Consider the following 22,341-nt stretch of genomic DNA (forward strand, 5'->3'; position numbering starts at 1 on the left):
GAGACTTTGGGCGAATGTCCAGAAGCAAATTGCATTTTACCCGTAGGTTTAGTTATTTGTATGACGCAGTTTTCTATAGCACAGGCGTGATCCAGAACCAATTAACCACGCCTTAAGCGACTTGACTGTAGATCTTTCCAAAACTTCCATATTACATACACCACATGCTTAGAGAGACTGCATCATCCAACAAGCCACCAAATGCACGGACCTTGGTCTTGGCCCCAAGAGACCTTTAATCCTAACTGCTTCATATTCTCCTAAAATTCTTCTAAGGCATTCAATAGTATCTCCAGTGACTCCACGTGACTAGCTGTATCATCAGCAAAGTTAAGGTCATTAACCCCAAATTTGCCAATAGATATTCCTCAGTGAATTTGACTCTCAACTTCTTTGACACCCCTGTTTCTCATTCACTCACTAAATGCTTTCTTCTTTTGTGCCACAGCCTCTCTTACCTCTTCAGTCCACCATGCTGTTCCCTACATCCCCTTTTGTCTTCTCTTCACCCCACACACCACCTCACGTTCTGCGCGTATTTCTTCTGTGAATATCTTGCACACACCTTCCACGTCCCCCATCTGCTCCAATCTATATTTACCCAATCGCTCCTCCCCTTCCCTCTTATATTCTGCCTTTTTTCCATCCTCATAACTTTTCCACCCTCCTCGTAAGAACTACGTCCTCCTGTCCTTCCCTTCTTCTGTTTCCCCTTTTCGTTTGGACTCTGATTCTGACCACCACCAAGTGGTGGTCCGAAAGTCCACTCCCTCAGCTTCTATGTACGCTTGCATCCATCACACATCTTCTCATCCAGTCATCCACACACACATAATCAATCATTGCCTTCCTTTCATCCAGTTCACCATCCACCCTTCGCATCACTAGCCACATATACCTATGGATCATTTTGTGCCTGAAGAGGGTATTAGTTATCACCAACCCCCTCCCAGCACAGATGTCCACTAAAACACTGCCATTCTCATCCATTTCTGCAGGCACACCCCACTCACCAACTACTCCATCCACCTTCACATTCCCTACTTTTCCATTCATATCTCCAATCAAAAATACTCTCTCATTCCTTTTAAACTTTTCCCTGCACTCTTCCACATTTGTCCAGAACTCCTCTCATTCTGCTTGCACAATCTTCCACTGGCATATGCATACACAAAATCACCCACATTTGTAGTCCAACTTTCACTCTTATCCACACAATCCTTGAGCCAACTGATCCATACTCTCTTATATTCTCCTTCCATCTGTTACTCACAACAATACACACTCCTTCTTTTACCCTCTCATTCTCACCTACTCCCGTGCATATACCCCATCCATACTCCCATTCTCTCACCTCTCCATTTAGTTTCAGGTAATCCACATACATCCACTTTCGCACCCTTAAGCACCTTGACAATCTCTCTTTCTTTCACCTCATCATTTGCACCCCTTACATTCCTTGTAGCTATCCGTACCAAGTCCTTTATTCGGTCCTTAGTCGTCACCTTTTGGTCAGTCCTGGTCTGAGGCTTCTTGTTCATATTTTTAGTTATTTGTTTTCCGGGGAGGGGAACTAACCCCCTGCCAACCCATTTGTTGTCACATAGGGAACATGTGTTGGTTGGTTATAAGGTTACCACCCAGTGTTGTAAATGATTTCCTTGATTACAGGAAATCATTTGGCTTGTACATTAAGGTGGTTTGGCCACATGGAGAGGATGGAGAGTCAGAGACTGACGAAGAGAGTATGTGAGTGAGGTGGAGGGGGAGAAAGGGAGGGGGAGGCCAAGGATGAGATGGAGGGATGGAGTGGAGAGGTATATGAGGGAGGGGGGTGTGAGGTAGGAGCAGGGCAATGAAATGGCGGGGGACAGGGCGATGTGGAGGCGATTTGTTTGTGGCGAACTCGTATGGGATTAAGGTGTCTGGCAATAGACAGATAGAGATAGATAGATTTGGCTTGCCACTCAGTGTAGAGCTGCTCCCAAAACAGGGTATCACTACACTAGGTGGGTGGATGATGGGCGCCCCCACCTACCACAAGAAGTTGAGAGACGGAAGAGAGAGTTACACGTAGAGAGAAAGAGAGATGTGAAAAGATTAGTAATAGAGAGTAAGAAGAGAGTGTATGAGGAATTTGGAAGGAATTTGAGTGTAAAGTGGAGGGAATATAAGAAAATGTTCTGGAAAGAGGTGAAGAGAGTTGGACTGGGTGCCAAAGAAGTTAGTTGCAGAGTGAAAGATAATAATGGTAGATTACTAGTAAAGAAGGGAGAAAAAGTGAGTAGATGGAGAGAACACTTTAAGGAATTGTTGAACATTGAGAATGAAAGTAATGGAAGTATAAGTGGCTGGGGAATGGCTGTGAGAAGGAGGGATGTGAGGAGAGAGGAAGAAATCAGTAGGATGGAAGGTGTGAAAGCAATGAATAATGTTAAAATGGAGAAAGCCCCAGGAATTGATGGAGTGTGTGGTGAAATACTGAAGCATGGCGGAGAGATAGTAGTTGAATGGATGTGGAAGATGTGCAGATTAGCCTGGGAGGATGGTAGAGTCCCAGAGGATTGGAAGACAGGTATAATTGTTTCCTTGTACAAAGGAAAGGGGGGAAAAGAAGTATGTGGTAATCATAGGGGCATTTGCCTTCTTAGTGTAATAGGAAAAGTATATGATAGGATACTTACTGACCGAGTTAGGGAAATAACAGAGGAATTAGTTGGAGAAGAACAGGGAGGTTTTAGGAAGGGAAGAAGTTGTGTAGACCATATATTCATTCTTGGGTCTTTAGTGGAAAAGTTTCTAGAGAACGGAAAGAAGTTGTATGCTGCCTTCATGGATTTGGAAAAAGCATATGACAAGGTGGATAGACAAGGATTGTGGAAAGTATTAAGAATATATGGAGTAGATGGGAAGTTGTTGAAGGCCGTGAAGAGAATGTACTGTATGAGGGTGCCAAGGCTGCAGTGCATGTGGATATTGAACTGAGTGAATTTTTCTATTTGAAGGATTGAAACAAGGATGTGTCATGTCTCCATGGTTGTTCAATCTGTATATGGATGGAGTTATAAAAGAGATACAAGGTAGGGCAGTGGATGTTGGAGCGGCCCTAGTGAGAGAGGGCAGTGTTTGGAAACTCCCTGTAGTTTGTAGATGATACTGTCTTGTTAAGTGAAGATGATGGAGAGCTGCAAGGCTTGGTGGATGAGTCTGGGAGTGTGTGTAAGAAACGGAATCTAAAGGTGAATGTAGGGAAGAGTCAAGTTATGGTCTTCAAGAGAAGTGAAGTCAGTGAATGTACAGTGATGTTGGATGGGGAGGAAATGAAAATTGTGAGTGCATTTAAGTACTTGGGTAGTACGATGAGTAAGGATAGAAGTTTAGAGGGTGAAGTGCTTGAAAGGGTGCAGCAGGGAAGAAAGGTTGCTGGTTCCTTGAAAGCAGTGATAAGAAACAGGAAAGTGAGTATGGAAGTGAAAAAGCTACTACATGACAGTATTGTGATACCAACTTTAAAGTATGGAAGTGAAGCTTGAACCTTGTTGGAGGGACAGAAGTCAAGAGTGAGAGCAGTGGAAATGAATTATTTGCGAGGAGCATGTGGAGTCACGTGGAGAGACAGACTGACAAATGAGGAAGTAAAGGAGCATTGTGGTGTGGATGTGGATGTTATAGGAAGCGTTAGGAGAAACACATTGAAGTGGTTTGGCCATGTGGAGAGTGAGAGACTGACAAGAAGAGTTTATGTGGAGGGGGGGAGAGGGAGGGGGAGGCCAAGAATTAGATGGAGGGATGGAGTGGAGAGGTATACGAGAGAGGGGGGTGTGAGCTGGGAGCAGGGCAGTGAAATGGCAGGGGACAGAGCGACATGGAGGCGATTTATTTGTGGCCACCTCTTATGGGATTAAGGTGTCTGACAATAGATAGATAGATAGATAGATAGAATTTGACTCACAGTCCTGCCAAGTACCCAATCCATGTATGTGTTGAAAAGTGAAAGAGCAAGGACATATCTCTGTCTTACACCATCAGTTGTTGGGAAGAAGTCAGATGTTCCTCCTCCACATTTGACAGCACTGTCAGTGTCAAATACAGGCCAGCAATCAGTCAGATTATCCCTGTGGGGATCCCACTTTGATACAGGTGGCATTCAATGAGAACTCTTGAGGAGCTAATGATGCATTCAACTGTAGACTTCTTGCGCATGAATCTGGATTGCTCAGGCCCTTAAAATTTTAGCATATGGTCCCAGATATGTATCAGGAGACTGTGAACAACAAGCTTGCTGGAAAATAAGAGCAAGAAGCTTGCCTGGCACACTGAGCACAGCAATACCGCCATAGTTGCTACAGTCACACTGGTTTCCTTTCTCTTCCAGATAGGGGTAACCAAATCCCTTGTCCAGTCAGGAGGATTGATATCAATCTGTCAAATGGCATTAATAGTTGCATGTAATGACCTGATAATGGCTTCAGGTTCATAAATATCAACTGCTCTACCACTTTTCAACCCATCCATGCCTTCTTGATTTCCTTTAGAGAAGGCACAGTATTATTAGTCAGTCAATGGGTGTACATCAGCCAATGGAAGCTCTCCACTGGGAAGTTCAGCTATATACAGGTGCTCAAAGTACTCAGTCTAGTGAGCCTTATACTCAGTTGCCCCTGGTATGAACCATCCATCTGCTGTCTGAACAGAGTTAACCTGAGAAGTGTGTCTGGAGTGGAGCTTCTTCAGGACTTGGTATGCAGGTTGAAGGTCATTTGCGTGAAAATGGCTTTCCACCTCCTCAGACATTTCCCTGACATACCTCTTCTTGTCCCTTCTCAGCAAAACTCATGCCTGTTGAGACAAATCTGTGCTACTCCCAATTCCCAGCCAGTCTGGCAGCATGACTTTCCTCATTGAGGCCATTGTCCCTGGCAAAACAAAACCCCTCCTTGATCTTGGGCACTCTCCAATGCATTCATCAACTACTGTACTGCCAGGGTAGCACATGTAAAGGTATCCCATCATGCAACAGGGACTCTGATAGTATTGAATAGGCTACTATAAACCAATTCAAGACTGCCACTGCATTCTCATAAGCACATTCCCCATCCAGGAGTTTCTTAAGCTGGAGGTGTTTTGGATTTTTTGTGTGTGTGTGTGGCCGACTCTGGGCATAGGCTCCACAGCCTGCTATCAAGGCCCAGCAGTCCTCCTACATATCATACACCTCTACATGTCACCACTTCGGCACTAACACGCACCGTCCATATTGAATACATGCTAGGGCTGTCTCATACAGGACTGGTGTATTGGTATTAGCGGGGGTATTTTTACGACATGTCGGCGGGTCTTCTGGTAGATCAGTAAAGCCTGATTTAATGAAATTCAAATCCTTAAACTGTTCCCTGCCCCAGCCTGGATTCGAACCTGGGTCCGTAAGGACTGCAGGCCACCTCTCTACCGATTGAGCCACCTGGCATGTCAGCCTTTGATTTGATGCCTTGGAGTAGCAACAACAAGTCGATGATTAGGAGCAAAGACCTGTGCGCTCCTGAAAACCTTGCAGTTATGAACGATCGTTTAGCAAGTTCTGTAATACTTAGTGCAATATAAGTGATAAATTGTAACGGCCTCTCCCATATTTCTCCAGTCAAAGGGTAGAGACCAAAGACTATACTACTGTAGTCCAGTGATGGTCATCCTGTTTCACTTGATAGCATAGAAAAGCTTCCAGTCTTCACTTGGGGGATCAGACCTACTGTGTGGAAGGACATCACTAACTGGAGCATTATAGCCACCAGACTTATCAAATGGGACTATGGTAATACAGTACAAACAGTCAAATCCCAAAATCTGATTTCCCAAAATCTCAAATTTCCAGCATGTTTTTTCATGCAGTGGGGGGGAGCTGATATTGCTTGTCCTGACACAAGCAGTACATATTTGGAAACATATTTATCCGTGGACATAAGAATGGATAACAAGTTATTAATACAATGTACTTCACTGTTTTTTACTGTTAATGGCAGGTGATGGGTGATGGTGATGATCATCCGCTCACTTGATGTAATGTTGCCTACTTCTTCCATGACCTTTGTCATTCTATCTCTGTGTCTGCTCTCCTCTCTTTCTCTTTCTCCTTTTTCTTCTTGTCACACTTCATCACTTCTGTCTGCTTGAAGTGGCTCAGCAGTTTCTTGTAACTTAGGAAATCATTTACAAGACTGCGTGGTAACCATATAGCCACATAACAGGGTGATGTAGAGGCTGCTGTGGTGCCCCTGCTAACTGGGTGGAGCAGTGCAAATGCAGCGTCCATCCGGGAACCAAACTTCCACACATTGCCTCTTGCCTCACAGTCACGAGCTTTTGTGAACTACAAAGGAACTTCGGTTTACTGCACGGGATGGCCCTGCAAGGGTGCTTGCTTGCCTGTGGTTGACGGATCTGCTTGGCCGGACAGACAGTTGGTCAACAAGATCAACAACAGCACTGTAGGGTATTTATTGCATGATGTAGTGGAACTGGAGGTAGGCTGCGAAATAATGCTAATTTCATGAGTGGTGTGTCAGGGAGAGCATGCAGAGATTGTCAGATGTGAAAACCTTTCTTTCCTTCATTCATTCCTCTTCCTTCTGCCTACGGGTGAATTTACACTCTCTCTTCTGTCTTTCATTCCTTTGCTCTTTCCTCTTTCTTCTGCCTATGGGTGACTCTACACTGAGTGACAAGCCAAATGGTTTCCTGTACCCCAGGAATGCTGGGTGGTAACCATATAACCAAATTATGGCACCTGGTGGTGTAGTGGGTAATTAAGGCACTCCAATCGGATTGAGCCTGTGTAGGTTTATATCCAAGGGATGGTTGGGGTTTATTGCTCATCTAATGCCACTCAGGGATGAGTGAGGCTGGTCACTCTCATCTTAGATGTCAGGATCAGCTTGCCTAGCCCTGGGCTCCTACGCTGTTCATGGGGTGGCATAGGATTGGATGATGGATGAATGGATTGATTTTGCTGGAAAGTCTCTTGAGTGTGTGTGGGAGTTTTGTTATTTGGGGGATATGTTATGAGCTGGAGGTGGGGTTGAAGCTAGCTCTGTGGCTAGAGTAAAGAGTGGTTGGAGGAAGTTTAGGGAACTGTTGCATCTCCTAGCACTGAGAGGGCTCCCTCTCTGTTCTAAGGGATCTTTCTGTGCAGTGGTGTTAGGAGTGTAATGCTGTGTGGTAGTGAGTCCTGGGCAGTAAAGGAAGAGGATATTCAAGGCTCAGATGCACAGAAATGACAATGTACAGAACACTACTGATTTGGTTGGTAGGGCAGGAGTGAATGGTGCACATTTTCTTCGTTAGTGACGCTGTGGTGGAATCACCTGACTGACAGTGTGCTCAGTTTAAAACTGTCTGCAGAAAAAAATTTGTTAAAGCAAATTTTGATATTCGTTAGGCAAGCGAAGGGTAGTAAAATGCGATCTTCGTTAGAACAAATTTTTGTTGCGTGATATTCATAAGTGGGGTCACCTGTAGCAGGAGAATGAATATGTGATCAGACTGAAGGTGTTAAATGTTTTTTTGCAAGTCTGGGCTCTACAAGAAACTTCCAGGCAGCCAGTTATATAAGTTCAGTCATCATCTGGTGCTTCATAAATTACTGTCTAGTACTGGGGGGCTGGCCTTCTCCTTCACAATTCATGGTTTAGGCAAATGGAACTTACATGCACCCGGCCACCACTTAGAGGAAGTCACAGTGGGGGAGTGAAGAACAAACTCCTGAGTGGACGGATCATATGTTGCAGTAGTCTCCAGACCTCGTACGAATGTCCCATGGCCCATCTCCGTCTGAAGGAAGAATACAGTTCCAAACAACACACATATACATTTGTACTTAGATCCATTATATGACCTTTTTGTTTTCCCATCAGAAGTATAAGAGTCTGAAGTTAGGCTGTTCAGTACAAAATATTTTACTCATAAAATTCAGGCAAGTCTTTTTCATTATACAGTAGTTTTCTTATCTTTAATTATTTTGTTCAGCCTTGGACAGATCATTTGAACTGGTCAGGTAAGATACATTCTTAATAAGCCTATATAGTATGAGAGATTTTTCCTATGTTAAATAAAACTGTCTAGCAGCAGCATGAATGTACTAAACATGGTATCACCCGGATTTAATGGGTTATGTTGATGGTGGCTAGTCACTTGCCCTTGGTGGCATTATGTGAGTAATAAACTTAACTATGCCATGGATTCCATCCCTTATGGGCCACATCCAGTTGCAACACTTTAACCTATAATTCAGTTGAGCAGCAATTTGTTGCTTACAGTTGCCACTCATTTCTATGCAAACTGTAAGATAGTCATATTTACCTACATGGAATCAATGTGAAATTAATAGTTGCTGACACTACACCAATCCATACCAAGTCATGGTTTCTGTTACACAGCAGTATGATATCTTTGCATACAAGTGTGGCTGAGTATGACAGAGGAACCAGGAATAGTTATTTCATAATGGGGGCCTGTACAGTAACAATCACATTGCTTCCCTCAGATCTACAACTTACTTTCCTTATAAAATTGTGTATTAAGCCGCCGCGTGCCAGTGCCGTTTTAAAACGGTCTGATGTAATACTGCGGCCAGTGCCAGTGCCATTTTAAAATGGCTTAAATTTTAAAAATTCATTGTGACCACATTTTTCAAGCTACGTGTGTAAAAATTGATGTGCTTGTATGGCAACCCTTCCTTTATCTGCCCTCAGGCGGCCAGGCCCATACACCCACGCGCTCCTGCCTCGTGCTCGCTCTGCCTCACTCTGCTTGTGTGTGTCATACAGTGCAGTGATGTCTCGCCACGGTCTCTCTGACGAGGAGATTCAGGAGCTCCTAAAGGTCCCTTACGCTGGGGAAAGCGATGTGAAGGACAACGACGTGCAGGATAAAGACTACATCCAGCCTGAGGAGGAAAGTAGTAGTGATGACGAAATTCCCTGACCATGAAAATCAAGGTACGTGGGCTATACTAGGGCAACACATGGAAGGAGGCCACCTGCACGTCGTCGCCTTGCATGTCATGACGATGAGGAGGAAATTTGTCCAGCAGTTCAGGGATGGTTGGGGAAGCCTAGGATTTCCCACATGGGGAGGAAAGTGTGAGGATGAAGAAGGGCCGATTTGGGAAAATTCCATTGTGTGGGGGAGAGTGAATCATCTCACCCACATTCTCCCTCGCCCCCATGTGACCCAGCTCAGCCCAGCACCTCAGAACAAAGTCTTTCCACCTTCTCCACACCCAGCACCTCACGTGGAACTCTTCCCCATTCCCCACACTTCCCCATGCTTCACCACGGCCCGAGGATGACGGAGGCAATGATGATGATGAGGAAACGATGTGGGAGTGGGAGGACGGGAGTGACTTTGTCCCCCACATTCACCCGTTCGCCCACGAGAATGAGGCCGGGTGTACTGTTCCTGAGCTAAACCATAGTTCAAGTAGGCTGGACTTTTTTTAGAAACTACTTCCCTGTTGACTTTGTGTTGAGAATTGTTGCCCTAACAAACGACTTTGCAGCATTTGAACATGGTGGGACAACACAGTCATCACACAGCCGGTTGTTCGAACCTGACGTGACGCTGAGTGAAATGTACGTGTTCCTAGCACTTGTGCTTTTGATGGGGATATTGAAAAAAAATCAGCTTCCTTTGTATTGGACTGTGGATCCAGTAATGGTGACACCATTTTTTCTTAAGGTGATGGGGAGGAATAGATTTCAGTACATCCTGAGCCACCTACATTTTTTTGACACCCTTGACCCAGCTAATGCTAACGACACGGACAGAATGAGGAGGATACATCTAGTTTTTGATCACCTTTGAGAGAAATTCCGTACCTCCTTCTCTCCATACCGAGACCTCTTCATAGACGAAACTCTCGTGCTATTGAGGGGTAATATCGCTTTCCGTCAGTATATCCCCAGCAAAAGACACAGGTTTGGCTTCAAAATCTTCGTGATGAGTGACCGTAAGACTGGGTATGTGCAGGACGTAGTTCTGTACACAGGTGTTCAGACAGACATCACAGAAGATAGGTGCTTGGGACTCTCGGGCTGTGGTAAAAACGATGATTGAGGAATACCTTCATAATGGGCACGTCCTCTACCTGGATAATTGGTACGCAAGCCCCCTTCTCACCAGGTACCTTCACCTGCAGGAAACTGGTCTGTGCGGCACTGTAAAGTAGAACCGTCAGCAAATGGTGAAGGTGGGGAGGAAGGTTCATAAAAACGAGGTTGTTTTTTACAAGGCTAGTAATATCCTTGCAACAGCAAGGCATCACAACCGCGAAGTCTTCCTCCTCTCATCTGTTCATCGGCCCCTTGCACACCGCGCAGACAGTATAGATTACAGGGCAGAAGGGCAGTGCCACATCTGGAAACCAGAACCTGTCAGCCTACAATGTGAACATGCAACAGGTGGATCAATCGGATGCCATGATTTCCAGCGTGGACTGTGCCAAGCTCACGATGAAGTGGTATAAGAGATTATTCTTCCACCACCTCGACATCACTGTCCTCAACGCTCACTATCTCCAAGCACATACCACTGGCATCCAGGAGACCTTTGAGGGCTATATTCATGAGGTGGTGCAGGAGATAGTGGGGGAATATGGGGAAGATAGGAGTGCTGCTCGCCATCGCCACACCGCCACCACACCTGTCCGCCTCACCGCTAGACACTTCCCCAGGATCGTCCCTCCAAGTGCAACGCATCAAAATCCGCATCAGAGGTGTCATGTGTGTGCAAACAGCACTGTACGACCATGTAGTCAGTGGAAGGACTCAAGGTATATGTGTGCTGAGTGTGATGTGGGGCTATGTACAGTATATTCCCATGCTTTGAGAAGTACCACACTCTCACTAACTATTGAGTTACAATAGTGTGGTAATCACGAGTGACAAAAAGATGCTCAAAAAGTGTTGTAAGTACGGAGAAAGAGGCTCAGAAAGTGTTATATAAGTACTGCATACAGTGAAGGCATGTTGTAAATATTTTCTCATAAGTGTAAGGACTGAACGTAGTGGAGTAAAGTTTTACATATGTTCTCGTAAATGTTAGACGATGTATTCACAGTGAGATGCTCAAAAATACTCTTACAATGTCTGTGTATACTGAAGGCATGTTCGTTTCGTTTCGTTTTTAAAGGCTCCGCCTCCAACATGCTTGCATGTGTTGGCCTTGGTCACCTAATGGCGGCTCTCCACGCTGCACGATCCATTGCAGCCTCCCTGTTCAGTCCCTTAACCCTAAGGTCACACTTAATGACCTCGTCCCATGTCTTTCTCGGTCTACCCCTCATAACCCCACCCCCAATATTAACACTTCTCACCTTCCTCACCCAATTATTATCCCCCATCCTCTCCACATGTCCAAACCACCTCAATCTACCTCTCCTCATCACAACACCAATACACTCCAGTCCCATCCTACCTCTCAACTCTTCCATTGTAAACCCAGCCCCTCCAGGCCTTGGACGCAGGGACGCACTGCACATCCACCTAATCATTGTCATTTCTGTACGTCTGAGCTGGCGAATGTATTCCTCCTTCACTGCCCAGGTCTCACTGCCATACAGCATTACACTCCTAACACATGCTGCATACAAAGACCCCTTAGCACATAGGGAGAGCCCTCTCAATGTCAGGAGAGGCAAGAGCTCCGTGAACTTCTTCCAACCACTTCTCACCCTAGCCACAGAGCTAGCTCCAGCCCCACCTCCAGCACACAACATGTCTCCCAAATAACAAAACTCTTCCACACACTCAAGAGATTCACCAGCAAGTTCAATCCTTTCACGTCTGACGATCTCCACCTGCTCACCCCGGCATGCCGTACACATAAAATCAGCATTATCTCTCAGTCTACCTCTGATACCACTACATCTCTTATGCACCCATTTATCACACACACCGCACAAGATGGAATTACTTCCCACGCCCTTGTGGCAAACTGCACATGGCCACTCTCCCTCGTCTTTGACAGTACCGCCACCAACCCTAGATATCATCACTTTTGTTTTATCTGCATTTACCCTTAAACCCTTTTGCCCCATACCATCTCTCCACTTCCTAAACCTTTCCTCCGCCTCCCTTTCGTTCTCTGCAATCAACACCAAATCATCAGCATACAACAACTCCCACTGGAGTCCATTTCTAAAGTCACGTGAAAGGGCTTCAAGTACCATGATAAACAACATGGGACTCAAGACTGACCCCTGATGCACACCAACATTCACGGAAAACTCATCACTCAAATCTCCATTCACTCTCACCTGGGTGTGAGCACCCACATACATGGCCATAACCACCCTTACCAGCCACTCCTCCAAGCCAAGCTTTCTCATTGCCCACTTCACCACCTCTCTAGGGACTCTGTCAAAGGCCTTTTCCAAATCAACAAAAACAAAATAAAGATCCCTTCTCCTACCAATATATTTTTCCTGAAGCTGTCGAACAATGAATATGGCATCAGTGGTCCCCCTACCTGGCATGAACCCAAACTGCATCTCATCAATATTCACTCTTTCTCTAATCATACCTTCTAAAACTCTCTCCATTACCTTCATTATCTGATCTAAAAGCTTTATATCTCTATAATTTCCTCTTTCCAGGGCATCACCCTTCCCTTTATACACATTTACAATTACACTCTTCAGCCAATCATCTGGGACAACACACTCATAAATAGTCCTATTTATCAGGTCAGTGACTAACCTCACCCCTATATCGCCTGAGGCCTTCAACATTTCAGCAGTCAACCCAGACACACCTGCTGCCTTCCCCACCCTCATCCTGCCTATTGCCTCACTCACAGTAGCAGTATCAATCAAAGGCCAAGGGCCAGACACTGGATCTGCTGGCTCCAAACCTTCCCTGTCCCAGTCAAACTCCTCATTCAACAACCGGTTATAATGCTCTCTCCATGCATCTTTAATATCCTCACTGTTCACCACTACCCTTCCTTCATCATTCTTCACACACTGCTCACCTATGATATCCCGATTACCCCTCTTCACCTGACCTGCCGCCCTAAATATATTTTTCCTTTCCCCATGATTTAGGTTATCAAGTAATTGTCTCTGTGACTCAGACTTTGCCCTGTATACCTCTCTCCTAGCCCTACGCTTGGCAGCCAAATATTCCTCTTTGCTACCACCCTTCTTCCATTCCTGGAAAAGCCTTCATGTTGTAAATAATTAATCGTAAGTGAAAGGGCTGTACATTGTGAAGTAAGTTGTGCATATTTTCTCGCAACTGTAAGACAATGCATTCACAGTGATACATATAGTGTTGCAGCAGTAACTGATTTACTGTATTTGCGGAAAAAAAAAAAAACTTTTTTATGAATTACTAAGAAAAAAAAAAATTTTGTGAGTGTGAAGTGGACAGAAAAGTGTGAAGAACATTCCTATACCTTCCCTGAGTCATGCTGGCAAGAATACAGGAGTTTACCTTGCACAGAAAATAGGTTTTCTCTCACCTCCATTGGGGATTCCCCGTGCACACACACCTGCGGGCGGGCAGAGGGACTACGAAAAACGCACTTCTGACCTCTGGTGAGTTTTTTTATGGCCATATTCGTTTTTTTTTTACATCAAACTCTATCATTTTAGTCAAAAAAAAAAAAAAAAAAAAAAAAAAAAAAAGGACCTGCACGGGTGTGACACATAGGGCTAAAAGTGTCCGGCACGCGGCGGGTTAAGCCTCATCGAGCATACTGAACATCTTCAGGTTGTTAGTTTTTCATGCTAACTGTCAAAACATTTTTCATTAACCTAGCTAATCACATAAACATTGCCATCTGTAACAAAGGACTACTGTGTTAGCAAAGAAAGGTTACCTGTATCCATCGTAACATAACATTCATTAGCAAGGCAAAATATGACTCTCACACAATCCACTAAAGCTACACTGTAATGCAGCCACTCACACCATAACACACTTAATGTGCTTTCACAACACAAACCATCAACATAACCTCATCAAAAGATCTCTCCGAGTGCATGAATAGATGACAGAATCTTGTACAGTAGTTAACTGGATTCACATGTAAATCAACCTAAGCTGATAACAACAGCAGCTTTTAGGCTACCTCACCATGTTCTCCTGGTCAGTTTTTGCGTAGAGGTACAAACAAAACTCTGATTCCAGACACTTCACTCGTAATGGTGCTCTTCCTGAGAATACCGTTAATCATTTGGCTACAAAATGCCTTATTTGCATTTCATTCCTGCCACCATTAAATGATTTTGCAATGCTGGAGAAACCACAAGCACCAAAAATGTTACAAATGATCACGATTAACATTTTGGCCAAGAATGAACTTTTATTTTAGTCTATGAAGGATGATTTTATTCACCTACTGCAGTCAAAGAGTTAATAAAACTGATTAGGAATGAGTACAGGGCAAAACACATTTTTGTCCCTGTTATACAGAGGTAGGTAAACTGTAACAGCCAATCCCCTGTTACCTCCTTCTAGGGTTAGGGACCTTGGGTGAAGCTAGCATAGGTCAGAATATTTAAGGGTAGATGACCAGCTTACTTGTGTGGTGGCATTATATGATTGAAAAACCTGTCACCTCTTGGGGATCAAGCTTATGCAACACTGTCACTTAAAGTGAGGCGGTCTTACCACAAAACCACTAGACTAAAATTTAAAACAGAACCAAACTCTGACCATGCATACAGGATTTAACTGTGCCATTTTCATGAGACTACTCTAATGGCAGGCTGTTAACAATCTATGTTCTAAGAACTTTACTGCCTCCTTGAAGCTGATGACATGTAATTTTTTTTTTTTTTTATTCTGATACCTCTGGGTGACTGGGTTAACTCTGGAGAAATCATTTGTGGTGACAAGGTTAAAAACAGTCTTCATTAACCTCCTCACACACTGACTTCTCTCCATAAGCTAATATAAAATCATCTGAAGGAAGCAGAAATAGAATTTAAAATACACCATGACAGGACTGAGAGGATAAGATTACAGTTTTTAGAAAAATGAAAGAGATAATGGTAGCTACAAGAAAGGGGGGATAAGGAGAGAGAGTTTTTGACAAGGGGACACCCAATCAGCTGGTGATTTAGGGATTAGAATTCCTCAGTATGTGTGTTGGTTTTGCACAGGTTTGATCTGTATCCTTTTCCTCCTTCCACTGTGTCTGTCATATGGTATGCTGGAGATATTTACATTTCCATGGTACCATATTCATCATAACGAGCTTAATTGCAACTTCTTTTCGGTAATTCACAATGAGATGTTGTATAATATAAGTAATTTTCCTCAAGATCATGTGAAGAAAACCCTTATGTAAATGGTAGGTGGTGGCGACCATCATCTACTTACATTATGTAGCGCTACCTACTTCATCCTTCACCTTTATCATTCTTTTTCTGTGTCTGCCCTCATCCCCTCCTATTTCTCCCACCTTTCCTGTCACTTTTTATTATTTTTCTTTCTTTTTCAGGTGGCTTTACATTGAGTGACAAGCCTAATGGTTGCCTGTTAGGCAGGAAACCATTTACTATGCTGGGTGGTAACCATACTTATAACCAACCGTACGTATTCCCTTTGTGTCAGCAAGTGAGTTGGCAGAAGGTTGGTGCCCCTCCCCGTAAAGCAACAAACTCAAAGTCAAATGGCCACCCCTAACAGGATTGTGGCATCTGGCTATAGTCAGATTGATAGATAGAAGATCAGATCATATACAGTAATCACTCCAATATCCGGATCAATAGAGCCATCGGTAGGTTCGGATATTGGTTTTGTCCGGATATTGGGCCCCAGCTTATGGACTTGTACTTACGGACCCTAACACAGAGAAACACCTATACAACTCCCTCCGGACATGCATAGCACCTATTTAACACCCAAATCACACCAATAAGGCACATAAATGACTGAAATAAATGCAATAGACACATAAAATGTGGGTTTAGAAGTATGTTCATACATTAATAAACATTCTGGTACTTATGGACTCTAACCGAACCTAACCTAACCGAACCTAACCGAACTCTGAAAAACACATTCCTACTGCACATGCATGAGGTAAGTTTAGTATGGAAAAAGAAGTACAGTATGACACTTTCTGGTAAGTATAGTATGGGAAAAAATACAATATGAAACATTCTGGTAAATATAGTATGGAAAATAGTACAACATGAAACATTTTGGCTACTTACAGCAAGTCCCTGGCCACCTCGATGAATAACCGCCTCCTCTCGGACTCTGACAGTAAGAACGATTTCCTGAAGCACTTGCACTACACTCTTCCTGAAGTCTTGCACTGAACTTAGTCACTAACACACAGAAGTCCGTTCTTTTCACAGTGTTCACTTTAGTCCAAATAATGTTCCATTAAATTTAAGTGTTGCACATTAACTTTTCCCAAGTTTTTTAAGTTTCCAAAGCCAAAACAAAGAAGGTTAGTTACGTTAAATTTCTTTTCTACTTAGTCTTTTCTCCCAACTTGAAAACCTTAACACAACACACCGTTTTTTCACTGCACAACACTCAAAATTCCCGTGTGGTCTAGTGGAGAAGTTCTTGCTGTTTATTCACTGTCAGAGCCGAGAGTATCACTGGCAGGCGTCCAAGGGGTGCATCGGTGGGTAGTGGTGATGGCGTACCGACTACAGAAGACTCTGAAGACAGCCGCAAACTCACGTCGGCGGTGACTCCACTGTAGCTGATGTGCTGGGCTGTGGCTCGGAGCATGAGGGCCTGTCTTGGGGAGGCAACGGAGTGGAGACCAGGGCTTGGCACAGCGGGGGTCACGGGCCTGAAAAAACTGTCAATCGTTGACTGACGCAAGGACCGACGATTCTGGCGATTGATGATGCGCTGCCGGAAAGCACGCACTTCCTCCACGAGTCCCAAGGGCCCCATCTCCCTGTCGCAGTCCGGGTGTTCCAGGTAGTCTAGGACGAACTCTAGATGTTCCCGGAGTGCGCTCAGCTTGAGGATGGCTGGAGTAGTGTCCTGCTGGGCGGAGTCTGCATCATCATCGCCTTCGTCGTCGGAATCTTCAAGTTCGGGACTGACACCAGCAACCGAAGACGCGATCTCGATATCAGACAACGTCTGATACCCAGGATCGCCCTCGTCGTCGTCCAACCACTCACGAACATCGTCCACATCAACATCGTCGCCGTGCGTACGTAGCCGTGCATGGAAGTCATCCACGTCAAACCCTAGGAAATCGTACTCCATATCTGTTCCGAGAAGCAGACGAGACCAACCATTTTCAAGAGTTTTCACAGGGACTTCCTTCCATGCACTAGCCCAGTTGTACAGCGCAGACTTGATGTTGTAGCTGAGATGGTTTTACAAAGTCCGCTTGCCTCGAGTGTCACGTCCTTCCCTGCGCTCGTCCTCGTCCTCGAGAACCACCATCACCTCGTCCAGGAACTTCCGGACGGTACAGGCGCTTTGTTGCCACGATCACTCCTTGGTCCATTGGTTGAATGAGAGCAGTCGTATTAGGTGGCAGAAACATGCACCTAATACGGCCATTCTCAGCAACCAAGTCCTTGTCGCACGGGTGGGCAGGTGCATTGTCGAGGAGAAGGAGAGCCTTTACCTGGTCGCGAGGAATTCCCAGTGTCTTCGTCTGGTAATGTATGACCTCCTTGACGAAGTGATGGTGAAACCAGTCTTTGAAAATCACAGCTGTGAACCATGCTTTCAAAGAATGGTACCATACGACAGGAAGGACATCCATCACCCCACGAAGTCACCGAGGCTGCTTTGCACGGCCAACAATAACGGGCTTAAGCCGGTGCATGCCGTTAGCATTGGCACAACACAAAGCAGATATCCGTTCCTTAGAAAGCTTGCGGCCAGGTACACGCTTCTCCGTCTCATCGGCGAGAGTGTTCGTTGGCACCGAGCGATAGAATAGGCCAGTTTCGTCAGCGTTATAGACTTGACCGAGAGTGAGGCCCTCCCTGTCGATCAAGCCTTTCACCTTGTGCCGAAACTCGTCTACTCCATCCTCGTTAGCGTCCAATGCTTCGCCATGTGCTTTACGGTTAGTAAGGCCATGTCGCAACTTGAGCGCGAAGAGCCAACCCTCGGATGCCTTGAAGTCTAGGGCGTCGTGAAGCCTTGCAAACTTCTCAGCAGCAGCCTTCAGCTCCGTTCCACGTACCATCACACCAGCTGCACGTTGCTGTCGATACCAAATCAACGTGGAGCGGTCGATCTCTGCATGCTTGGGAGTAAACATAACCTTCCTCTCCACGTTGCGTTTGCTTCTCGACGAGAAGTCAGCCGTGTACTGCATGAGCTTGTCTCGGGAACGCTTGATATCAAACAAAGTCGACCGGGCCAGGTTGAACTCGCGGAGAATGCGAGAGGAAGACCAACCCGCATCAACCTTCTCCAATATCTCCCGTTTCTTCTCCAGAGTCAACACCACTCTCTTCCTTTTCTCAGGAGGCGGGGCCATCATCACACACACTAAGAGTAGGGCAGAGAGCAGCAGGAGGCCTTTACATAAGTACGGCACCACCACAAAAGCGAGCACGTGGGCAGCCATTACGAAGAGCGCAGGTCCAGTCGCGGTGAGAGACAGGCGGGAAGTGGGGAGGATGCAGCGGCGCTCTATCGGACGTCGGAGGAATGACGAACCAAAACAATGCTCTCACGCGGCGCGCGCGGCAAGTTCAAATTACGGACGGCAAAAAATCGTTTTTTTTTCCAATTTTTTTGGATTTTCGGACCATTTTGGGAATGTTTGATCCCAGGACGATAAGGTTCGGTTAGTGGGGATGTTCGGTTATTGGGCGTCCGGATATTAGAGTGATTACTGTACTGTATATTATTCCTTACACACTCTGTACAATAATACAGTACAGTACAATATGATTGAGAGACAGAGATGAAACTTGAATGAGAAGAGGATTTGTGCAAAATAATTAACAAGCTGCTCTCAGTCCATGTGCTGGAAGAGGAATTTAATGAACTTGAAATGGAACCCAGGATTACGAGAATGGCGGAAATTGCAGTTGACATGAATGAGGTGCTACAGCTGATGCAGGACTTGGATGTGAGGAAAGCAATGGGACCAGATAGTGTGGCTGGATGGATCCTGAAAGAATGTGCTGACCAATGAATGTGGCCTGTTTATGTCATCATCAAGAGCCCTCTGGAAAATGGACAGTTACCTAAGGACTGAATAAGAGCAAATATTGTGCCAGTCTTCACGGGAGAAGATATGGAATATCCACTTAGTTACAGACCTGTATCACTAGTGTTGTTTGTAAAGTCACAGAGAAAATTATTAGAAAAAGATGGATTAATTATTTAGAAGAAAATGAAGTGATCATACCAATACAGTTTGGTTTTAGGGAAGGAAGATCTTGTGTTACTAACCAATTAAGTTTCTACAGTAGGGTAATAGATGTCATACACGAGAGAGAGAGAGAGAGGTGCAGATTTTGTCTATCTAGACCTCAAGAAAGCATTTAACAGGATGCCCTGTAAGAGACTGCTGTGGAAGTTGGACACCTGGACGAGTGCATGGGAAACTATTAAAGTGGATGGGAGATTATCTGATAGGAAGGCGAATGAAATCAGTCATAACGGACAAGGTTTTGCAGTGGAAAAATGTGACCAGTGGAGTACCCCAGGGCTCTGTCTTAATCCCAATAATGTTTCTGATATATATAAATTGCCAGAAGATTTAAATAGTTACATGAGTATGTTTGCAGATGATGCTAAAATCATCTACCTATCTATCAATTGCCAGACGCCTCAATCCCGTTTGGGGTGGCCACAAACAAATCGCCTCTATGTCGCCCTGTCCCCCGCCATTTCACTGCCCTGCTCCCAACTCACACCCCCCTCTCTCATATACCTCTCCACCCCATCCCTCCATCTCATCCTTGGCCTCCCCCACCCTCTCCCCCCCTCCACCTCACTCACATACACTCTCCTCATCAGTTTTTCACCCTCCATCCTCTCCACATGGCCAAACCACCTCAATGTATTCATCCTAACGCATCCTATCACATCCACATCCACACCACAATGCTTCTTTATATTCTCATTTGTCAGCCTGTCTCTCCATGTGACTCCACAGGCTCCTCTTAAATAACTCATTTCCACTGCTCTCACTCTTGACTTGTGTCCTTCCAACAATGTCCAAGCTTCACTTCCATACATTAGAGTTGGTATCACAATACTGTCATGTAGTAACTTTTTCACTTCCATGCTCACTTCCCTGTTTCTTATCATTGCTTTTAACGAACCAGCAACCTTTCTTCCCTGCTGTACCCTTTCAAGCACTTCACCCTCCAAACCTCAATCCTTACTCATCACACTACCCAAGTACTTAAGAGTACTCACATTTTCCAATTCCTCACCATCCAACCTCACTGTACATTCACTGACTTCAATTCTGTCAAAGACCATCACTTTACTCTTCCCTACATTCACCTTTAGATTCCGTTTCTTAAACACTCTCCCAAACTCATCGACCAATCCTTACAGCTCCCCTTCGTCTTCATTCAACAACACAGGATCATCTGCAAGCAAAAGTACAGGGAGTTTCCAAACACTACCCTCTCTCACCAGGGCCACTCCAACATCCACTACCCTACCTTGTACCTCTTTTATTACCCCATCTATGTACAGATTGAACAACCATGGAGATATGACACATCCCTGTTTCAACCCAACCTTCAAAGAAAAAAATTCACTCTGTTCACCATCCACACGCACTGCAGCCTTAGCACCATCATACATACTCTTCATAGCATTCGACAACTTCCCATCTACTCCATATATTCTTAATACTTTCCACAATCCTTGTCTATTCACCCTGTCATATGCTTTCTCCAAATCCATGAAAGCCGCATACAACTTCTTTCCCTTCTCTAGAAACTTTTCCACTAAAGACCTAAGAATGAATATCTGATCTACACAACCTTTTCCTTTCCTAAAGCCTCCCTGTTCTTCTCCAACTAATTCCTCTGTTCTTTCTCTAACTCTGTCAGTGAGTATCCAACCATACTGCAAGAGGACTTGGATAAACTCCATAGCTGGAGCCAGACTTGGAAAGTGGATTTCAGTGCCAAGAAATGTCATGTATTAGAAATGGGAATGAGCAAAAAAAGACTGCACTGGACATATAAAATGGGCAATGAGATAATTAGTAAAAAAATAGGTGAGAAGGACTTGGGAGTGATTATTCAGGATGACATGTCACCAGAAAAGCATATGAACAGAATCATTGGAGGCACTTATGGATTACTGACCAGCATTAGAGTGGCTTTTAATTATATGGATGAGGAAATGCTGAGGGAGTTGATAGTGACCATGATAAAACCAAGACTGGAGTTTGCAGCTTTGGTATGGTCACCTCATTTGAAGAAGCATACTGATAAACTAGAGAGGGTTCAACGGATGGCAATGAGGATACCATACTTAAGGGAACTCACCTACGAGGAGAGATTGGAAAAACCAAAGTTACCAACACTGCGTGAGAGAAGGGAAAGAGGTGACTTGATCACGATGTTTAGAATTGTAAGAGAATTGGAAAAGGTGGATAGAGAGGATCTTTTTGTGCTGAATGATGGAAGAACAAGAGGTCATGACTTCAAGCTGAGGAAAAGTAGATTTCTTAATCATTTTAAAAGGTTCAGTTTCCCAAACAGAGGCACAGGTACTTGGAATAACTTGGATGTAGCGGTGGTGCAGACAAAAAACATTCATGTGTTTAAAACTAGACTGGATAAATGTAGATGTGGAGTGAGGACAACACGAGCTTAGCTCAATTCCTGTATACTATAAATAGGTACATACAAATAGGTAAATACCAGTGGTGGGCAGCACAAACAAAGAAGGACCTTGCGCAAGCGCAATGCGCAATCCACAGTTCACTACCTTGCACAAGCGCAAGTTCTCAATCTGACAAATATACAGTATAGCGTGCGCAATGTCGTAAAGCGCAAGCGCAAGCCATTTGCATATATTTGTAGGAATTACTGTGAAATATTGAGATACTTAAATAAATTAGCATACATACTTTTATTTATTATTATTCTATCTATCTGTCCATTGCCAGACGCCTTAATCCCGTAAGGGGTGGTCATCGGCCACAAACAAGCAACAAATTGCCTCCACATCACCCTGTACCCCGCCACTTCACTGCCCTACTTGCAGCTCATGCCCCCCACTGTCTTATACTTCTCCACTCCATCCCTCCCTCTCATCCTTGGCCTCCCCCTGCCTCTCCCCGCCTCCACCTCACTCACATACACTGTCCTCGTTAGGCTTTCACTCTCCATCC

General features: G+C 44.7%; 1 protein-coding gene across 1 annotated transcript in view; it reads right to left on the reverse strand.

Annotated features, from left to right (window-relative positions):
* The window catches only part of LOC145409684 (peroxisomal acyl-coenzyme A oxidase 1-like), a 148,753-nt gene that overhangs the window by 115,754 nt on the left and 10,658 nt on the right, over positions 1-22,341 (reverse strand). Inside the window, exon 2 of the mRNA XM_080280037.1 lies at positions 7,701-7,824. Coding sequence (XP_080136163.1) covers positions 7,701-7,824 — 124 coding nt within the window. The remainder of the gene's footprint in view (positions 1-7,700; positions 7,825-22,341) is intronic.

This window comes from Coenobita brevimanus, chromosome 82 (assembly GCF_032717465.1).
Source record: "Coenobita brevimanus isolate Jiangsu-jjx chromosome 82, ASM3271746v2, whole genome shotgun sequence".
Classification (NCBI taxonomy): domain Eukaryota; kingdom Metazoa; phylum Arthropoda; class Malacostraca; order Decapoda; family Coenobitidae; genus Coenobita; species Coenobita brevimanus.